Below are 23,052 nucleotides of genomic sequence, written 5' to 3'. Positions count from 1 at the left end.
ACCGGGGGCCCCAGTTTGTGTCTCGCTTTTGGAGGGAGTTTTACCGCTTAGTCGGAGCCAAAGCCAGCCTAACCTCAGGTTACCACCCTGAGGCTAACGGCCAGTCTGAGTGCCTCAACCAACAGTTAGAAACCGGTCTCTGGTGCCTAGTCTCCCAGAATCCTTCAACGTGGAGCAAGCACCTGGTCTGGGTTGAGCTTGCCCATAACTCGCTGCCTACTTCTGCCACAGGACTCACCCCATAAAATGTGTTTTTGGCTACGATCACCCCTTATTTGCTAACCTGGAGTCTGAGGCCTCTGTTCCTTCTGCCCATGCCTTGGTCCGCCGCTGCCATCGCATCTGGGCAGCCGCTCGGCAGGTACTGGAGCGCCAGAGGGACAGAGTCAAGCGAGCAGCTGATCAAAAGAGGAGACCTGCTCCAGCATACCAGCCGAGGCATAAAGTGTGGCTGTCCTCCAAGAACCTCCACTTGAAGGTGCCATGCCAAAAGTTGGCACCACGGTTTGTGGGTCCGTACCCAATCTCCAAGGTGATCAACCCGGCCGCTGTCCGTCTCCGCCTGCCTCAGTCCCTTCGTGTTCATCCATGTTCCACGTGAGCCAAGTCAAGCCAGTCAAGGAGAGTCCCCTGGTTCCGGCTCCCTCGCGCCCACCGCCTCCTGTGATTGTGGATGGGGGCCCCGTCTACAAAGTGAAGCGACTGCTGGCCGTCCGCAATCGTGGCCGGGGCAGGCAGTTCTTGGTGGACTGGGAGGGGTATGGGCCCGAGGAGAGACAGTGGGTTCCTTCCCGCTTCATTATGGATGACTCTCTAATTGAGGACTTCTATAGGGATCATCCTGACCAGCCTAGGCTGTCGGGAGGGGTACTGTCACACACCGCGGTGAGGTTGTCTTGTCATTTCCTGTTTTATTTGGAAAATTCTGACTCCTTTCGTTTCAGGTCACTTGCCCTTCCTCATGTGGTGTTAGTGTCAATCCTGATTGTGTCCACCTGTTTCCCATTACCCACATGTGTTAAATAGTCTGCGTCTCCCCTGTCTTGTGCCTAAGTGTTTTCGTCAGAGCCAGTCAGTCCTCAGCCTTGTTGTCCTGTATAGTTTTAGTTAAGGAGTGATATTGGTTTGTTTGTAGTTTAGACATCCTCCCTTTTGGAGCGCCTTTAGTTTAACATTTAATAGCCTTTGTTTTTTCCCTCTAAACGAGGAGTTTTTTTTTTTTGTTTAATAAATACCTGCCTTGGCCTCAAACTACTATCTCTGCGTCTGAGTCCTAAATCTGCCACGTCGTGTCATGAACTGCGAGTAATACATCTACTGTAGTAATAACGTAACTAGGCTTAAACTATTAGTAAATTATGAAACAGCTACAACCGGCTTCATCTAAGACTTTGAGAGAGACAATAACTGAAGTATTTTGGCTGGGGACAGTGTGCACTTGAGGGTTTGACCTTCCCTTGTAGATAGCAGTTTTGGTGTACAATGTGCAAAGTGTAGGTTTGGTGACTTACTTGCATCTGAAAAGTAAATAAAAGAGAAAAACATTATTTATTCCATTATACTTGAGGAATATACAGTATTACCTTGTCTATACATGAGTATTTGGAGGGAAAAAAACGACTTAGGTTATGAGATAATGACAACGGTTGTGAGGTAGATATTAGTTAGTGGCAGCCAGATGAACTGCTAATAATCCATCTGTTCACCGTAGTTATAACGTATAGCTAACCTAGGCTCCAATTAATGGTTAGACTACATCAGATTTCACATTAGACCTTTAGGCATTCGCAAACAACTTATTACTGGAGGCAAATGGGTGTGTTTAGCTTCCCTTGCAAATCATTATTCTGGTGCGCAATGTGCAAAGAGGTGTGGGAGGTTACCTGGGGCGTTGGTAGCTGAAAAGTAAATAAAAGAGAAAAGCATGTTATTTATTTCATTATACTAAAGGAATGTACAGCATTACTTTGTTTATCTATACATTAGGTGAAAACAAGTGAAAATGTCTTTGGTTATAAGATAATGACAAAGGTTATGAGGTGGATATTAGCTGTTTTTGTTTAATAAATATCTGCCTTGGCCTCAAACTCCTATCTCTGCGTCTGAGTCCTAAATCTGCCACGTCGTGTCATGAACTGCGAGTAATGCATCTACTGTAGTAATAACGTAACTAGGCTTAAACTATTAGTAAATTATGCAACAGCTACAACAGGCTTCATCTAAGACATTGAGAGAGACAATAATTAAAGTCTTTTGGCTGGGGACAGTGTGCACTTGAGGGTTTGAGCTTCCCTTGTAGATATTGTTCTAGTGTAGAATGTGCAAAGTTTAAGTAACGTAAAATGTATTCAATTTTAGTTTATGAATGTAAAGTGTTTCCTAATCTATACATTGGGTTTTTGGTGAGAAAAAAAGTGAAACCAACTGTATCTATGGGATAATGGAAAACATGAGGTGGATATTAGCTAGTGGCGAGGATGGATGAACTGCTAACAATGCATCCTTAAACTGTAGTTTTAATGTAACTAGGCTGAAATTATTGGTAAGATATGCAGCAGTTACAACCGGTTTCATCTAAGACCTAGACATTCACTAAAGACTTTTGGCTGAATGCATTTGGACAGTTGTGTGTTTGAACTTCCATTGTCGGTGTTTTTTATGGTGTACAATGTGCAAAGTATAGATGTGGAAGGTTACCGATCCGAAAAGAGAAAAACATGTTAAATATCCCAGTTTTATTTTTGTATAGTAGGGATGGGATGAGAATTCGTAATACGAGAATTTGCGGGATTAGAATGACACGAGATTTATCATCCTGCAAAGCACGAGATGTATTTTTTTCCGAGGCATAAATCTGCTTATTTGTGACAAGTGTGCTAATTGGTTAAGAAAAAAATTAAATAAATACAAATTTAGATATTCATATATTCAAATTCTACACTTATTTTCCTTTAAAATGATTTAAATACATGGGCGTACCTAAAAAATATACAAAGTTACACCAATTTTAATGTTGGCACGATGAAATTTGTTTAAAAAAAATTGAATAATCGATATTGAATCGATTTTCCTTTTTGAGCCTGATATCGATTCATAAAACCATGATTCAATTATTTTAAGAAAATATAATTTTCAAGGCCATTTTTTAGGTATCTTACTGTTTTCTTGGAAAGTTTTTGTAACCCACTCAAGTTGTACACTTCACTTGTTTCATATTGTTCACATTAATTTAAAAGTCTTTTTTTACATTTATGAAAGACCTAATTGGTTGAACTTTGAGTCCATTCAGAATCTTTATTTAGAATTATTAAATTAGAATTATGGAAATATTTTCATCAATGTTTGTGTAACACTTAAGTGATTAAAACATGTTACTTTCATTAAACTAAATCATTTAACCAGTTACGACCTCAAAATAATTTAATTTGGAAGTTGTTTGTGGCGTTTTTAATCATTCCCTTGATTTTTAAGAAGAATTGATGTTCCATAATTAAGCAATATTGATTGAATCGAAGCGGATCGAATTGGGAAAAATCTAAATCGAATCGAACTGAACTCCTGTGAATCGAAATCAAATCGATTGAGGAAATTAGAATCGATACCCAGCCCTATTACATTATGTACAATATATACATTACATACAATACATTATTACATTAGCCTACATTATTACATACAATGTATTTAACAACTTTTATACTAGAGTCTGTCACTCTGCTCTGGTGGAAACTGCTCGGCTTCTCGCTTGAGTTTCACCCTCGCCAATGTGAAATGCTTTAGCTCATGAATCCATTCATTTAAATTAAAAGTAGAAATATATTTGTTTAAGAAAGAGATCCCAGAATTGGAGATTATCACTGTTTGGATTACAAACCTTCGCCCCGGACTGATGACATTTAGCTGTTCTACTCCAATGTTGGATGCCGTTGTTATGATGTGTGTCTTCTGTTCACTTTCATGCTGAAGGGTCACATTATGGTGTATTTTTATTTATTTTTTTTATTTTTTTTTGGTTTCCATTAATATAAATTATTTGTTAAGTGACGTTAGAGGCGAGGAACTCTTGGTTATTTTGAGGCAGGTTTCCGAGACGGGCTACTAGCTAAAAACACGTTGCCCAAATTGTTCCAATAATGACTTATTTTCATTCATTTCTATTACAAATTTAACTTTGATGATGCTGGGAAATAATAATAGAGACATTAAGGAAGCTATTTTTTGGAAATTTTCAAAATCGACATTTTTGTCTAAACTATCTTTTTTTTTTTTTTTTTTGCCCCAAACTCAAAACTAATGGCACCGTCATGCGGACCCTTTTTTTTTTGGAGCAGGTCACATTTAGCGTACACTGTCAGGAAGACAGTCGCAGCAACTTTTTTATGACGGGAAAACGCAGTGAGAAGGCCATCTTCAAAATAAACCTTACTATACCAATAATATATGGACATCAATGCCTTGCTAGGCTCTTATTTTGAAGTTATTCTCGGCAGCGTGTCACGGCCTATGACGACTTGACTCGTCGTTGCCTTGAACTGGAAGATTTATATTAGCCATCTTTTTGTTACAAATCTCATCTCATTCTCGTGGACTCATTCTTGTGAGACATCTGGTCTCGTGGGATTTCTGTCTCGTCCCATGCCTAGTGTACAGTATTACGTTATCTATACATTAGGTATTTGGTGAAAGAAAAAGAGAATAATTGTAAAACGTGGTGTATTGGATATCAGCTGGTGGCAGGTGTAGGCTGATGAATATTGCATCCTTATACTGTAGTTATAACGTAGCTCGGCTCAAATTATTGGTTAGACATTATGCAGCAACTACAGCAATCAGTTTATGTCTTGCCATGTCAAGCCCCACTCTGGGTCTGGACTTTGTTCTGTTTTGTTCTTTTTGACCTGTGCCTAGTTTGCCTCCTTGTTTTTGCTCGATTAAAATAAACCTTTTTTTGGAGCTCGCCTGTGCCTCCTCATCTCTGCTGCCCTGCGTTTGGGTCCTCAAACACCACCCTCGTGACAAGATGATGGTCATCCATATTTGTTTTCATCAGCGCACACTGCGTGTGTTGGTGTGTGCGCTTTCCAAAGTATCCCGAAGAGGACTGGTACCGTGCTTCTTAGTTCCGCATTATTTTCAACGTTCTGTACTATATTAACCTTTGATTCACCAAATGTCAAAAGCCGTCATGACGTTAACACTAGGGGTGGGAAAATTTCAGATTCTTTCTGATTCAGACGGGGACAAATCTGAATTGATCCACAAACGTCCAAATTTCCATTATTAGACCAGTTTAAGGGGGCAACTGCGCTGCGTGCAGCTGCAAGGTTCAATAATGCGGATTGTGTCATACAACACTCGCGGGTTGCGAGTAGGACATACTGCTACATACAGGACAGGCTGTCTGGTAGTGGATGCGCTGCTTGACCAATTGTATGTGTTTTTTGCACATCAACATAAAAAAATAAATACATATAAAAAGATAAAAATTGTAATTCAAACATCCACTTTTTTAACCACTAAAAAGAACCAACCATTGTCTAATTCATATCTTTGTTTTCAGTGTTAAGGGAGTGACACATATTTTAATTACTATGCATTTAAAAAAATCTGATTAATCTGTTATTTTAATTTCAGCAATTATCACCTGTCTAAATTATTCAACACAGACAAATCTTTACAAGTGATGAAATGTTTCTACAAAATATCCAGTATTATATATTTTATTATTGGCTACATTGTACATGTCACTGATTTTTTTTTTTAAGTATATTGAACATAAAACAATGTAGTTAAATGAACCTTCCAATTTGAATTTGTTGATTTACACCATTAACCAAATTGTATTAACATCTTACAAATTCCTTTTATATGTCTATGTGTGCCCTGAGGGAACTGTGGAGACAACATGCGCACAGTCACTGTTTGTGCATCTTGAAGAACTCATCAATATTATAAAAGAAAACATTTATTTTAGCAAAGGAAATGGACAAGTTTTAGTATTAAATAATAAACCATAATCAGAAAAAAACACAGTAATAGTCAAGCTACAAATTTGGAAAATAATCAAATAAAAACATTTTGTGACTGAAAAGTCCTGGCTGTACCTAATTAATTGGCCAAGATGGCCGCCGCCCCGGGTGGGCAGAGGGGAGAGAATCCTTGGTGTACCTAATTAATTGGCCAAAATGGCCGCCGCCCTGGGTGGGCGGAGTGGCGAGAATCCAGGGTGTACCTAATTAATTGACCAGAATCCTGGGTGTACCTAATCAATTGGCCAAGATAGTAGTAGTAGTAATAGTATTTGCAATAGTAGTAGTCGTATATAGGCCAAGCCTTGAGTACACCAAGAAAAAAAGGGGCTGAGTTGAGCTCAACAGTGAGAGATGATTGGCTGAGGCAGTTGCTATGCAAAAACGACAGATCATTCACGCACACACATTTGATTTTAACTTGTTGCGAGACGTCACGCACCCACATTCCATTGATTTTGTATAGGATACGCTCACCTCAAACAAAAGCCTCTCACGACCTAACGGTTGAAGATGCAGATTGCAGAAATGGCTCGTTAGAACGGCAAGGGTTTGGGGAACGCGAGCATGTTCTCAGTTTTTTAATCGGATGAAAAATGACCAACTTAGGAGCAGGTTGAAAACTTATGATTGATCGAAAATAAAGAGGGAAAAACGGCGAAAATAACATTGAAAAGAGATCGAAATAGTCCGACTTCTCCTCGCTTAAAGTGAAAATAAAGGTACTAAATGACACCTTAGCCAAATAAAACTTAGTTTTTCAGAAAGCAGAGGCTTGTGGCTACAAAATGTGCCAATTTGATGTCTAGTGAGCAAAGATTGTGGCCATGGTGACGAGTTGAAGTGAAACTTTTGGAAATAGATTTTTTGGTTCCCGTCACTGAAGCCTTAATTAGTCACACTCTAAATAGGCGACTTTCACCCTTTGCTCACTGTCTTTGAACCCGCACAGGGGGGAGAGCTTTCATTCCTTAATATTTTTTTTTGACACTGAGCTAAAGATGACAAAAATGCCAACAAAATGAGCTAAAATTCATATCGGAGCTAAAATTCATATCGGTCGGTCAACGTATGCGCGTGTCTTGGAAAAAGGTGTTTGATTGGAGTTGATCTCTTTCGGTTTCCCATTCATTCGTATGGGACTTTATTTGGGAGTTTTTTGGGAATAGCGTCGCCATGGTAACTGGGAATTCCCTTGCGGAAAAATCGGTGGAAGATTAAAAAATATAATAAAAAGAAGAAGAAGAATAATACTAGAAAAATTTCCGCGGAAATTTTGAATGGGCCTGCTGACTCTTGCAAGGTGGAAAGATGCATGCTCTGAACTGTTTGCCAAATGTTGGTGTACTTTACCTCTCAATTTGTGTCAGCAGGAATAGAGTTCAGGACAATTTGTAATAACTGCAGTTATTACATGTGTAATGGCTTCCCTTATGTCTTGATTGACATTTTAGTCATATCAAAAGGGAATCAGTTTAATTTCTTGCTTATAGTGTAAGTGATTAACTAAAATATAAAATGCAGTATACTGTATCATGGAGCAAATACAGTATGAATGCAGTGTTTAAATTTGACATTGCATATTAAAAGGCATGTTGGTGCTGATCAATATTGCAGGAATATTACTCCAAAGTACATGTAAAACGGCTCTTAAAAGAGCCGTTTTGGGTCTTTGTTACACAGCATCTTCATCTTTTCCTGAGCACACAAAGGAACAAGTTGTTAGAAAATAGGCAGCAAAACTGAACAGTTAAAACTTAATCTAAATACTTATCCAATACACATGTGACGGTTTTTCAGTGAGGAATCCTGTAGAATAAATCATTTTGGTCTACGTTTGCGGGATCCCTTTTTTCATCTTTTCTCTCCACCAGTTGTACCGGACATAACAACCTTGATATCCTTGGCCATGTCAAGTAGCGCCCCTTGCTGCGCTCCATCCACCTGTATTGCATGTGAAAATGAAAAATGAGTGTTCAATGTTTGCCTAGATCAATTCAGTAATCAATCATCACTTACCATCGCAGTTCATCCCTTACCATCGCAGTACCTCACTGACACCAACACTTTTCATTGTGTTATAGTCACAATCACAATAAGGACAAACAAAACATTCAAGTCCAAATGCACGATGTCCTGCTAACAGAAAAGCACACTGATTAAAAGTACCGTCATACAACACTGCTCAAAATAAGGGAGCGCTTAAATGGCATATCCCATGTCTTAAATTCAATTTAAAGCTCAATACGTTTAGAACTAACTAAATGATTGGCCGCTCTGATTTTGAGTGTAGTTCTGTTATGACACCAATTTTGAACGAGCAAAGGATTTAACTTTTCAGCCTTTACAATTTAAAGTACAGTATCCCCCTCTTTTGAGCAGTGGTATGAAAGGCTCAATAACATTTGCAAAAGCACACTTGTGAAAATGGTGCCCTTGCGATCGACAATGAGCTGACACAAGAAGTTAACACACAGTAGACCGGACTGTGGTAACTGTAATAAGTGTGCAGAACGCCTGATTGAACACAACAATCTGGGTGAGATATGTAAATGTGATCAATCAGTGTCTGCTTTCCAGTTGTGGCCTGGGTGATCAGCTGTGAAAAGCCTCTGGACTGAAACAAGTCCAGAATGGATTTCTTTCCCTTTGAAAGCAAATCCTCATTAAAGTCTCCGCAAACAACAATAGGCTGGCAGTCCATCACGGCCAAGGCATCCAAGAGACTTCCAAGGTTTGGAAGAAATGTGCCAAGACTCAGGTTGGGTGGCCTGTAGACCGTAGCTATCAAAGCCTGGACGGGAGCGTCAACCCTGATGACAGCAAATTCCAGGTCAACCACATTCTGAATAAACCGACGGGGCTCCGCTCGAAGACAATCGCGATAATAGACTGCGACTCCGCCACCCTCTTTTTGGGCCATGTCCAGTCTATTTGAATACGAAACTTGTCTGTTGCGCACAAAAGTGCTGCATGCCTCCAGTTGCAAGGGAGGGGGGAAGAAGGATCCAGACAAATGAGTTTCAGTGAGGCAAAGGACATCTGCCAGCCTCAACTCATGATGAGACTTCAAGTCGTCAATATGAGATGGAAGCCCCTCGGTGTTGTGATGAACAATGGTCAAGGTGGGAAAAGCAGTTTGCGGCATTTTGGAAAAGTACAACAATGGTCTTGTACTTTGGAAAGAAGCGTGCGTCATACTGTCCATTGCCGTCGTGACGTTGGGATTGGCGTAGATTTTGGATTCGTCAAAGTCTATGACCCTCAATCCCTGAAGTGACGTCGTGCGGCTTAGGGCAACATAGGCCATTCCAGGTTCAAACACACGCTTAAGAGACACCACTGCAGAGGTCATCGTCATGCCTTGCACTTTGTGAGCCGTGCATCCAAAGGCAAGCTTCATGGGGAATTGCCGCCTGACCACGCCTTTCATGCCCAGGTTTTCCTCCGACCTTTCGATATAGACCAAGTCATCCGTCGGCCCCAGAATTTTATGGCGCAATTTCTGGCCCGCTTTGGGATTGTCTAGCCTCAGTCCGAGCAAGGTCACTTTCTCCGCCGACCCCTTTGGGGCGCTTTGAACAATGTTGCCTATTGTGCCAAAGGTCCCGTTCACCAATCCGTCCTCGATATCCAACTTCCGAAGAAGCATAACCCGTGCTCCTACACCAGCTTGAAGGGCATCCGGTAGATCCCTTCTCGACCCCATGATCACAGTGACCATCGCCCCCGACCGTGGGCTCTTCCTGTAGTCCTCTGCGGGAATATTGACCACAGTCAATTTGAGAGCATGCAGCTGCTGCATTGTGCCTATCCACCTCTTTATTGGTGGCAAAGATATGCAGAGTATCCGCAGGGAGGTCTCGCGCATCCGTGACAGCCGTGGTGAGTAACGCCCTGTCACCATCGCCGAGCGGATCAGCCTTCCCCTTTTCCCTGATCCTGTTCAAAAGCGACGACGTCTTTTTGCCGCATGATTTGAGTAAGCTTGACCATCTGAAAATCTGTCCAGAGGTCAAGAAGATCGTTGTCAGAAACGCAGAGGGGTTTGGACCTTCCGAGGGGTGGCAGTTGGTAGAAGTCCCCAACTGCAAGAACGGAGATACCCCCAAATGGTCTGTTGTTGCTCTTGATTTGCTGAAATCTCCAGTGGACATAGGCAAAGAGTTCCTTGGAGACCATGGAGATCTCGTCGATGATCAAAATTTCCACGTTGCAAAGGGTTGCTCTCAATGCGTCCAACGTATTCCCCAGCGCCTGGTAAGGAGGCTTTAGAGTCCTGGGGAGTTTCAAGTGGGAATGAAAAGTTTTCCCTGAGATGTTGTAAGCCGCCGTGCCAGTAAACGACGTCAGCAGCACAGCAGGCTTGGCCATATCCGCTTCGTCGCGGAACCTGGGAAGCTGATGGAGAATCTTACTGGCCTCCTGGTAAATGCACTTGATGACATGCGATTTACCACAGCCAGCTCCTCCGGAGATCAAATAAAAGAAGGGCTCGAGGAGACGATCCGAAACGCGTTTCAAACACCACTCGCGCACAGCGTAGAAGACGGACGCTTGCGTTTCATTGAGACTGCGGTACATGTTCCTCACAAATTCGGCGCTCAACTTTGGCGCCTCAAACGCCGGCAAGACCGCGCCGCTACCAGGAGCGTCCTGGTAGGCCGGAACCTCATCTTGCGGGTCTTCCTGTAACGGATTAGATTCGCGTTCGGCGGCACACTCCAAACGCTCTGCCTCTACCTCCGGCGCAAAAGTGCTCCACGCGTTGAGAACCGCACGAAGCTCTTTCATTTTTTCGAAGCCATTGTCCACGGTCTTTCCCCGTCCTTCGTACCGCCCCCGATTGCGGTCGACGATAGCCCGCACCCGACCGAACTTTGAATCCCCGGCACCGTAGAACTCCTCGTACGTTTTGAGGTTTTCAGACCTGAGCTCGGCGTCGTCTCTGTGGGGGAGGTACAATTTAAGATGGGTCCTGTAATACTTCTCAGCATACTTTTTGATTGAGAAGCGAGTGAATCTGATGACGGCATCTTTTCCAATCCGCTTCTGGATGAATCCCTTGCCGTGTGAGAGGGGAATGACATTCTTGCCCTCAGTCTGCTGACCGTAGACGACTCGGTATTCGGATGCGAATTCGGCGAGACACATCCGCTCAAACATTGCCGTTCTAGGTCTTGCCACATATTTGTCTGGCAGACCAGACATCCACACGTTGTCTGCGTCCGGATGCATGGTCCTCAGTCTACTCATGGGTAGACTCAATTTCACGCCATCCTCAGCAGTCTGGATGAAAACTACGCTGCGCGAGCACTTCTTCAGAGGGAGACTGCATGTCCGCGCCACCGCTTCTTGAGCGCTCACCTCTCTGTGCTTGGAATACGCCGCCATTATTTTCCTCATCTCGTCCTTTTTGTCGACAAGAGGCTTTGTCTTCAAGTTTTTGACGACAGACGTGAGGAACTCGTACATCTCGTGCTCCGGTTTGGAAATGTACGACATCATGTACATGAGACCCGCGACGTCATCGAGCACGTACTGAATATCCATGTTGGCGTTCCATGCCCGCAGCAGATGTGGGTTGTAAGCATTGATCCAGCTTTCCGTTGGAGCACGCTTCAACATGACAACCATTCCGGAGGTCAGATTAATGACGCTGTCCTTGTAGCTGTCCATTGTCAAATTGGCCTTTTTGAGAAGCTCCGGCAAGTCCTGCGGGACATCCGCGTCCATGAGGATCTCTCTGATGCGTTTGAGCTCTTCTTTAGCCTCCCTTTGTTTTTCGGTGAGGCGCGCCGATTTGGCCGCCTGCTTCCTATGCTGGCCTTCCACACTCTTGTCCGTTGGGACGTCTTCAGTCTCCGTCTGGAATGGCAACGTGATGGTGGTTTGGTCCGTCGGCAGTTTGGGGTACCCAAATCTGCAAGAAACGTTTCCTTTCCGACAAGACTTTGTGTGGTTTTTGCTGTGTGCCTGAACGCTGGTGACAATGTCGTGCAGTTCAGGGTCCTCAATCGGGTCTGGTATTTTGCAAGTGATGTACTTGTCGATGAAGTCAATGGCTTCTTGACAACATCTGGGGTCGGGTTCTTCGATGACTGGCGCACCCTTAATCCAGAGCAGCATGTGAGCGTGCGGACTTCCCCTGGCTTGAAATTCTACACGATAGAAGTGGTCTTCTACCGGACCGAGGGGCTGTGCAGGAGACAGGATGAATGCCATAAGAGCATCCATCCTTTTCTCAAAAAGGCGCATCACTGTGACGGGATTGCTGCGAAGAACATCGCATTTGGCATTCCAGTCGAGATGGGAAAAGTCCCCTTGTTCGCCTTGCTGTGCTTTGACTATTTCGATTACTTCGGGCCATCTCATTTCCGCAGCAGAAAAGGTAAGGAAGAATGTGGGCTTGCCCAACTGCCTGGTCATTGCATGGAGGTCCCTAAGGGCACCCTCCCAAAAAGCCGGCGTGCCTCTCAAGGGCTGCATGAAGCGCATCGCATGCTCTCTTTGGATGAGCTTCTCCAGTTCGTCTTTGTCCTGAAGCATCCGGTTTGAAATCTTCTTCCCATCCCAAGTGAGGGCTGTCCCCTTGCGGGCCTGAATGGACATGCTGTTGGTGGCCAGATGCGTTTCTGTCACAAACTGCGCAAAGAAAAGGTAACTTTGATCTTTGGCAAATCGAGTGTCAACGGAGAATAACCTTGCATTGAAATACAAACTGGGTGACAGCTTAATTTCTCTCGCCTCATCGAGTGAATTCTGTCCTGTTGGGAACTGAACGGGAAAGGCCATGGCTTCGAGGTTTGGCACGGCAAAAAATCCCACCGGCTTGTTTCCTTGGGCAGGAGCGATGCTAAATATGCCGTCCCCATATGACAGCTTTTCCTGCGCGATGTCAGGAGGCTGCATACAGGTGTCGAGTGTCAAGCCCGGCCTGAGCTCCTCTTTGCTCTCTTGGGGAGTCTGTTGCTCTTTGTTTGCGGGGGTGTCGCTGCTCTCTGGCTGTGCATCGGCTTCAGGGATGTCCTCTTCTCCTACCCCCTCGTCTTCCTCTTCTTGGAGACTTTCAAACTGAGCGCTTTCATCTATCGATACAGTTTTGTATTCTGCATGAATGCGTTTCAGTGTCCTCAGCGCCGCCAAGACATTTGTCATGTTGACAGTGTAAAAATGCTGGTAACCTTTGTACACAATGAGGCGCTTCAGCTTCACCTGGAGAAGCTGGGCCTCACTGCGCGGCCTTGGGAGGGAGTTCACTACGGCTTCCATCTCTGATGGAACGCACACCACAGAACCGTGTACGGCCCTTTGCCGTCCTTTGGGCAACGCAACAATCTTTGCAAAAGGGATGATTTTTGCAATTAGCTGTCGTTCAAGTACATTTAATTCCGACAGCTCTTCGGGAATGGGCGCCAGTGCCAAGTTATTTGCCACCGCCTGGGGTGGCATGCCACCTCTGAACAGATGGTTGTCACAGGTATGACAAATCCACTCCTGCATCCGTTCTTGAGGAACGGTACATGGGGCGGGGCAACTACAAGTGTGAACAAACTGGCCTGTCAAGCACGCAAACGCCACATCAACATCTTTGGTGTATCTGGCTCGTTTGCAATGCTTTACTTGATTGGGGAAAAGCGCACGGTGGCACACTGTGCAGATATACGTCGGCCCATGCCGAACCCTTTCCCGGAAAGAAGCGATGGTGGCTCCCATTTCCGGATCTACGAGTGCCTGCTTCATTTCCACAGAGACGTCTACTACACCATTTGCCTGATCCTGCTCAATTTCCTGACACTGGGGAATGACGCGACTATATTTATTTTTGATTTTCACAGCACAATTTAACTTGTGGCGAATACGTTGCAGCGCGTTTGAATCACGCCTGTCCTTTTTGTTTTGTAAACAGCGCCTAATATGAGAAAGCCGAATCTTTTTGGTACCTCTCTCGCACGTAATTTATCTTTTTACTTTGAAAAGATATATCCTTTCTGTACCTCTCTTGCATGTACTTTTTGTGTTTACTTTGAAAAGAAATATCCTTTCTGTACCTCTCTTGCATGTACTTTTTGTGTTTACTTTGAAAAGAAATATCCTTTCTGTACCTCTCTTGCATATAATTTTTGTGTTTACTTCAAAAAGAAATGTCTTTTCTGTACCTCTCTCGCAAGTAATGTTTCCGTTTACTTTGAAAAGAAAGGTCATTTCTGTATTTCTCTCTTACCTACCTTTTCATCAATATCTTCTGCTTTTGTTGAAAAGCAAGATTGTGTTGGTATTTATTAATCAGATATTGCTGCCGTTTTGCCTTAAAAGCAGAATCACTGTTATATCTATTCTTTTGATAGAGCTTCTTTTTTTCCTTAACGCAAGGATCACTGTGATATTTAGAATTAGATGACAGTTGTCGTTGGCACTTACGAATGTGTTGACGTTCCCTATACAAATGTTTTGCACGCCGACTTTTACTACATTTGGAAATATCTATATTAACATCCAGCAGTTTGAGTCCTTGCTGAGGTTCCGGAATATTTTGACTCTCATTAATTTGACTTGCTTGGCTATTTGGTTCAACATGTACCGCACTATGTAGCTCTTGATTTGGTACAATACCGATCACAATTTGTATCGCTTTAGTTGGGGAATCACCTAATTCAATTAGTAGCTCTTCATTTGCCTTTGATATGGTTGTAGTAGAATCCCGATGCGTGTTAATGGAACTGCCGTCAATATGAAAAGAGACTGGTACAAACTCATAGGTTGCAAACCGGCCATGTCCTTCAAAAAGCTGACGCAAATGCTCAACCAAGCCACACAAGTGAGAAAAAGTCAACATAATTGCAGTTCCGTTTGGGTGTGGCAAGCCCACTTCAGATCTGGAATGTGAATCAAATAACCCAAAGTATCCTGATCTGTCACGGAATACTGCAAAACACTCTGGATTCACAATCAAGAAAGCAAGAGTGACATTTTGTGACAAGCACTCAAGCTGAGCTCCAAGAGACAATCCCAAGTCTCTTTTGGTATGACCGTCATCTATGACATAACCAACGCTGAGCTCATGCATCTGTACATTATAGACATTGATGTCCGTCATGACTTGTTTTGGCATCTCCTCGACAGTCAAGTGATCATTCCCAAAGTTATGGTCCAAAATCAATTGCTGTTTAGCACCCACGTAAAGAGAGTCCCCGTGTTCAAGCACTCTGTCAAGTTCAAGCGAATTAAACTGCAACCCCTCAGCATGGAAGGCCAAGAAAGTGAGAGCCATACAAGTACACTGGTGGTTGCGAGAAAAACTTGAGTACCTTTCATCCATCTGTGAATGTGTGGCCCTCATGGATAGCGTGCGTTGAGGAAGTCCCACAGCAGGATCCTGAAATGATTGAAACCATTTTAATTATCTTAAATTCTAACTAATATAATTTTAAACATTTCATATGTTAATGGTTAATGTTGTGAGTATAAAAAAGTTACCTCAGTCCCAGGACGACGGGGGGATGATGGTCTGGAAGGAACCTCCGCAAGGGCTGGCCTTTCCTCTGGCTGAAACGACAAGCAAACAATAATTCTTTAACACACAGCACTTGAGTGAAGAGTCACTAATTTCTGTTTGTGATTTTAAGTAAGACTTCTCAGGGCTGATAAGAATGCAATGCAAACCTGGTGCTCTCTCCGTGTGCTCTTATGGGCTGGCCGCTGTCGTCTGTGCCCTGCGGTGGATGTCTAACAAGAAAGAGCAAAAAAAAAAAAAAAGAGAAATATATATATATATATATTTTTGCTTTTACTGCGAAGCATTGTTACTACAAGAATGGACAATTAACTATACTTTTTTTTTTGTCATGAAGATAGATATGTAAACATAACGGGCAAACAAAATAGGAAAACTGAAATACCTTCTTATCCTTTGGATCCTGGGCAGTCCTCAGGGCTGGAAAGATGAGCTGGAGACAGCTTGTCCATCGCCTCCAACATGGGTGGGCTGAACCAGAGAGGGTTCAATGGGATGTTGCACTGTAAAAAACACAACAAAATAGAAATAGAGAAATAGAATTTTAACATGTGCCATGGTAAAAGGCTGAATGAATCCATGATCACCATCACAAACCTGGAGAGTGCCCATCCACCCAGTGGGCCCACAGGTGACCTCAGAGTCCACAACCGAGCTGCTCTGAAATGACTAGTGACATTATTGCAACACACACATTCATAAAATTTAAGGTTTTCAAAAACATGTTAGGCTTGCGTTTACCTCCTTGGCCTTCCCGACGAGTGTCCAGTCAAAAGGGTTGGAAGGCTGAGGCGCAGTGACCTCACCCTTAACAACCACTTTTGGTCTGAACACTCGAGCTGGTGGCGAACGCTGAGGAGCAGCCGGTGCAGTCCTCTCCATCCGCAGGTTGACGGCAGCCCACAGCAACCGCGCAAGCACCGGCATCCCATCGCTGTCACTGAGGTGTACCTTCCAGACATGATCAGAAAAAATATTATACATCTACAAACATACTTTTGATAGGAGGAGCACTAATAAAATGTTTGTTTGTTTTTCACAGCAACTAATGTACTTACCCCGTCTCTACACCACAAGTGAAGATGTGACAGCGGGAAGTGGCCAGCAACAGATAGGTAGCGAATACCTACAGTAACAAAGGAAAAAACATTATTAGCTCAAGAGCCCAGGACAAACTGTTACAAAAGAAAAAAAAAAGTAGTAATTGAAAAAAGGAAAAAAGTAATTAAAAAAAAAATAGACACAAATGAAGGTTGTTAATTTGTTATAAAGGCAGAGTTTATTATAAAACATACCGTGTTGTCCTGGTTCAGTGCTGGAATGACCAGTTTGTGCCTCCGCCCAGTCACAGCTGAAACTGGCCATTCCCGAACTCTGTGGCGCCAGCCAGTGCCTCTGCCTAAAATGATGCACACACAGAATACCATGTCAAGTCTCAACTTCAATTGCTGACAATGCACAGTACAAGTACATGTTCCACTTTGAGTGTATATGAACCTGCAAAATATTGGAATTGTTTAAAATAATCGATTGTAAAACTGCTGCAAAAGCAATTAAAATTATGACTGACCTGGTACCAGAGCCTTGGCACAAACAGGGGACACCTAAAACATAAAGCATAGACATTACACAATTGTAGGCATGTGCAGTCTGTCAAGGAGGGGAAGCTTGAGGACCCAAATGCGGGAAGACAGGGCGAGGAGGCAGAGGCTCAATCAAAAAGGGGATTTTAATTTCTATAAAACAAAAGGCGAGATCTAAATTGCACGGAAAAACATAACATGGAGAAAACAAGGCAAAAACGGGCGGCATCACAGGGGGAAATACAACAATGACCCGACACAGACAGGGGAGACAGCAGACTAAATACACATACTAACGACCTAACAAGACACACCTGGGGCAAGATATAAGTGGCTGAGGGCACTGATTGGATCACACGAGGAAGGGCAGGATCACACTTAAACAAGACCAAGGGAGACACACAAGGAAAACAGAACCCAAAACATGACAGAACCCCTCCCTCAAGGGACGGCTCCCAGACGTCCCTAACACAAAAAGGTCCAAAAACAGGGCGGGCGGAGGGGGGCCCGGAGGCGGGAACCTGGCACACCCATCAAGGCCAGTCCGGGGGGCGTCCCGGACGCCAGACGAGGGGCTGCGGCGGCAGACGCGGCTCGGGACTCGGGGCTGCGGCGGCAGACGCGGCTCGGGACTCGGGGCTGCGGCGGCAGACGCGGCTCGGGACTCGGGGCTGCGGCGGCAGACGCGGCTCGGGACTCGGGGCTGCGGCGGCAGACGCGGCTCGGGACTCGGGGCTGCGGCGGCAGACGCGGCTCGGGACTCGGGGCTGCGGCGGCAGACGCGGCTCGGGGCTGCGGCGGCAGACGCGGCTCGGGACTCGGGGCTGCGGCGGCAGACGCGGCTCGGGACTCGGGGCTGCGGCGGCAGACGCGGCTCGGGACTCGGGGCTGCGGCGGCAGACGCGGCTCGGGACTCGGGGCTGCGGCGGCAGACGCGGCTCGGGACTCGGGGCTGCGGCGGCAGACGCGGCTCGGGACTCGGGGCTGCGGCGGCAGACGCGGCTCGGGACTCGGGGCTGCGGCGGCAGACGCGGCTCGGGACTCGGGGCTGCGGCGGCAGACGCGGCTCGGGACTCGGGGCTGCGGCGGCAGACGCGGCTCGGGACTCGGGGCTGCGGCGGCAGACGCGGCTCGGGACTCGGGGCTGCGGCGGCAGACGCGGCTCGGGACTCGGGGCTGCGGCGGCAGACGCGGCTCGGGACTCGGGGCTGCGGCGGCAGACGCGGCTCGGGACTCGGGGCTGCGGCGGCAGACGCGGCTCGGGACTCGGGGCTGCGGCGGCAGACGCGGCTCGGGACTCGGGGCTGCGGCGGCAGACGCGGCTCGGGACTCGGGGCTGCGGCGGCAGACGCGGCTCGGGACTCGGGGCTGCGGCGGCAGACGCGGCTCGGGACTCGGGGCTGCGGCGGCAGACGCGGCTCGGGACTCGGGGCTGCGGCGGCAGACGCGGCTCGGGACTCGGGGCTGCGGCGGCAGACGCGGCTCGGGACTCGGGGCTGCGGCGGCAGACGCGGCTCGGGACTCGGGGCTGCGGCGGCAGACGCGGCTCGGGACTCGGGGCTGCGGCGGCAGACGCGGCTCGGGACTCGGGGCTGCGGCGGCAGACGCGGCTCGGGACTCGGGGCTGCGGCGGCAGACGCGGCTCGGGACTCGGGGCTGCGGCGGCAGACGCGGCTCGGGACTCGGGGCTGCGGCGGCAGACGCGGCTCGGGACTCGGAGCTGCGGCGGCAGACGCGGCTCGGGACTCGGAGCTGCGGCGGCAGACGCGGCTCGGGACTCGGAGCTGCGGCGGCAGACGCGGCTCGGGACTCGGAGCTGCGGCGGCAGACGCGGCTCGGGACTCGGAACTGCGGCGGCAGACGCGGCTCGGGACTGGGAACTGCGGCGGCAGACGCGGCTCGGGACTGGGAACTGCGGCGGCAGACGCGGCTCGGGACTGGGAACTGCGGCGGCAGACGCGGCTCGGGACTGGGAACTGCGGCGGCAGACGCGGCTCGGGACTGGGAACTGCGGCGGCAGACGCGGCTCGGGACTGGGAACTGCGGCGGCAGACGCGGCTCGGGACTGGGAACTGCGGCGGCAGACGCGGCTCGGGACTGGGAACTGCGGCGGCAGACGTGGCTCGGAGAGTTGAAGGTGCGACAGACGTGGTTCGGGGAGTTGGGGCTGGTGACTCCGAGCGCCACCAGCTGAAGCCCAACGACGCACGACTCCCTCAATCAAGGACGACAGCAGGTCCAATTGGGCGGCCATGGCGTGCTGGAGCTCCTCATGGCGTGACAGGCGCGCCTCCTGATTCCACATCTTGGCTTTCAGCGCTCCCGCTGGGTCCTTCTCGGGTCGGGTCATTCTGTCAAGGAGGGGAAGCTTGAGGACCCAAATGCGGGAAGACAGGGCGAGGAGGCAGAGGCTCAATCAAAAAGGGGATTTTAATTTCTACAAAACAAAAGGCGAGATCTAAATTGCACGGAAAAACATAACATGGAGAAAACAAGGCAAAACGGGCAGCATGACATGGGGGGAAAATTCAAGGCAAAACGGGCAGCATGACATGGGGGGAAAATTCAAGGCAAAAACGGGCAGCATCACAGGGAGAAATACAACAATGACCCGACACAGACAGAGGGGAGACAGCAGACTAAATACACATACTAACGACCTAACAAGACACACCTGGGGCAAGACACAAGTGGCTGAGGGCACTGATTGGATCACACGAGGAAGGGCAGGATCACACTTAAACAAGACCAAGGGAGACACACAAGGAAAACAGAACCCAAAACATGACACAGTCACCATAATGCAGAGTAAAAAGCAAACATAGGTTGTAATGGTTAAATTAGTTTCAATTAAAATTTACCGGGTATTTTGTACATACAAGTGATGTTAATTCAGGCCAGGTTTATTAATGAATTTCTTAATCACAAAAGAGATTCAAGGACTTAACTGATACTTTTGTTTGTGTCTGAAATAGTCACAATTGCTCAATTTTGCTAGAATTTTCTGATCAAATACATGAGCAGAAAGGCAGCAGATTGTACCAGATTAGATTATAGTATAAAGGAAGTATATAGAAATATGTTTTTGACAAAACAATGACATACACTGTTTAGATAGACATGAAGTCTAAAACAAAACATTAGTTGTTAAATAGAACAGTCTTAGTTATTATTATTTACATCTGGTCTATGTAATTTAAAAGAAACCATGTGAAATATCTGTGTCCGGGCTCGGCATCTCACAAATTTGTGATCAATGTTAGTGAGTTTATTTTTGACATCAGTAAAATTTTTGAAATCTTGTAGAAAACAGACTTCATCACAATTAAATTCAGAATTAGTTTGACATGAATAAAGCAATGCACAAATATCACTCAGTCATACACTCTGTATTTGTCAAACTATGCCCCGGTGAAGACAATCTTGTGTTGAAACATGTTGGTAGTCCATTTTTAATAAAGGATTTTTTTACATTACTATTGAGTGTCTTGAATACACAGACTGCTTTTTACATAAGCATTTTAGCATTTTTTTCTGCTTGACTCTATATTTGTAGCCGGAAATAATGTGTATTGCACATTAACAAAGTTAATTGCATTTTGCCTGCTGTGGAACATACCTGGTGGGCAGCCACAGTAGAGGTATGCGGTGGGGAGCGGGCGTCCACAGTGGCGAGCCGACTGGCTGGAGCTGAAGTTCGGACTCTGGCCTTCTAAATACACATTGCAAATGTTTAGGATATTAAAAAAAAAGTGTAATAGTAATAAAAAAATGATAAACTCTTGCTAAAATATGGCGTGAAACTCGTACCTTGTTCACTGGAGACTGCATCGTGGTCCCATCACTGGTGGCAGAGGGTGGGGACCGAGGCTGAAAACAAAATATACAGCACATTGAGGACCTAGCAGTGTGACTCAAAATAACTCAACACAGAATACACCACCGCCAAGTGCAGAATTGAATAGAGGCAAAGTACCTGCTGGGGTGCGATGTTTGGGCTCAGTTCCGGAGCAGCAAGGTCCAGCTTCTTCCATCGGCGCTTGGCTAAAAGATTTAAGATAAAATTTGTAGTTAATCTCAGATGTGTATGAAACATTAAAAATGTACATTGAGTCTAATGAGGCAGTGGTGTCATTGTAATAAAAATAAGAAACCGTCATCAATTGAAGTATAGTAACATCACACATTGATTATAAATAATGGATGGGGTGAGCAGAGCCTTCAATAAATCCTCAACAATAGAAAAAAATGGATCCACTATAGACTTCCTTGTTTACTTATTAACAAAGAAAACGGTATTGTAATAACATTGTTACTTTTTTTTTCTTTTAGATTAATTTCCATGAGGTGAAACGGTTTGGCAAAATGGATGGATATTCTGGATGGCCATGAAAAAAACGATCGCTACAGAAACCAACGGTAATCTTTCAAGGGGGAAAATAAAGGCAGCTTTGACAATTTACAAATGTGTGCTGTAGTCATTCAATGAAGGTCATTTAACAGTGTAAAATACTTCCAAAATCCCTCATCGGCGCCGCTCCGCTACACGATCGAGCAGGACACGCAACTCAACAACCGACGCCCCCCTCCCCCACCCCCACCACAACGACGACAGAATAGACAAAAGCCTTACTGTATATTGTAGCAACGAGAGCCTACTCAAACTTTTCTTTGTTTTTGTTTTCTTTTACTGCACATTAAAACCTTAAAGTGAGATCTGCTAGCTCTAGCTAGCGCTAGCAGGTGTAGTTAGCATGCAGGCTACCATGTCTTTACCTATCTTGTTAAAACAGCAGCCGGATAACACAACGTTCAAACACATCAAATACGTTTCAATACATTGCCAGTATTAACGTGATGTAGTTTAAGATGGGGGAAAACTTGCAAAATCTCACTTATTTAGCATTATACATCAGACTACAAACAACTGCCGTGCAACACTTACCTCAGACGAGATGAAATGGGACGAGACCGTCGTCGAGAACCTTCTAAAATAGTCTCATTCAAGCGTCTCTAATTGGCCACAGCACAGACAAGCAGAAAACGACCAATCAGGGAAAAGAGATAGGACAACACGAACTCCAACTATCAGCAAGAGGGGTCCGTCGTCTAGAACCTTCCAAAATCAAGCGAATGTCATTGGCCACAGCACAGACAGGGAAAAAAGCGGACCAATCAGGGTTAGGATTAGAAAAAACCGCGCGAGAGAAGACAACGCGAAGTCCCAACTATCACAAGATGGGTTGCAGCCCGATGGTGAGGTTGGAGCGCGCTGCATCCGAGGAGACCAGTTTAAGGGGGCAACTGCGCTGCGTGCAGCTGCAAGGTTCAATAATGCGGATTGTGTCATACAACACTCGCGGGTTGCGAGTAGGACATACTGCTACATACAGGACAGGCTGTCTGGTGGTGGATGCGCTGCTTGACCAATTGTATGTGTTTTTTGCACATCAACATAAAAAAATAAATACATATAAAAAGATAAAAATTGTAATTCAAACATCCACTTTTTTAACCACTAAAAAGAACCAACCATTGTCTAATTCATATCTTTGTTTTCAGTGTTAAGGGAGTGACACATATTTTAATTACTATGCATTTAAAAAAATCTGATGAATCTGTTATTTTAATTTCAGCAATTATCACCTGTCTAAATTATTCAACACAGACAAATCTTTACAAATGATGAAATGTTTCTACAAAATATCCAGTATTATATATTTTTTTATTGGCTACATTGTACATGTCACTGATTTTTTTTTAAAAGTATATTGAACATAAAACAATCTAGTTAAATGAACCTTCCAATTTGAATTTGTTGATTTACACCATTAACCAAATTTTATTAACATCTTACAAATTCCTTTTATATGTCTATGTGTGCCCTGAGGAAACTGTGGAGACAACATGCGCACAGTCACTGTTT

The 23,052-nt window shown here is 45.4% G+C and overlaps 1 protein-coding gene across 1 annotated transcript; it reads right to left on the bottom strand.

Moving 5' to 3' along the window:
- Window positions 1-616: 616 nt before the first annotated feature.
- Window positions 617-21,131, bottom strand: LOC147155413 (uncharacterized). Its single transcript, XM_086066701.1, has 5 exons — window positions 21,103-21,131; window positions 20,937-20,996; window positions 20,746-20,838; window positions 19,129-19,494; window positions 617-661 (listed from the first exon to the last, which is right to left on the bottom strand). Exons 2-5 carry the CDS (start codon window positions 20,955-20,957, stop codon window positions 617-619), a joined length of 525 nt encoding a protein of 174 aa, XP_085922827.1. The 5' UTR covers window positions 20,958-20,996; window positions 21,103-21,131.
- Window positions 21,132-23,052: the final 1,921 nt, after the last annotated feature.

This window comes from Leptonotus elevatus, chromosome 22, assembly GCF_054856555.1.
Source record: "Leptonotus elevatus isolate MCC_2025b chromosome 22, RoL_Lele_1.0, whole genome shotgun sequence".
Classification (NCBI taxonomy): Eukaryota; Metazoa; Chordata; class Actinopteri; order Syngnathiformes; family Syngnathidae; genus Leptonotus; species Leptonotus elevatus.
This window is presented reverse-complemented; position numbering and strand designations above follow the sequence as displayed.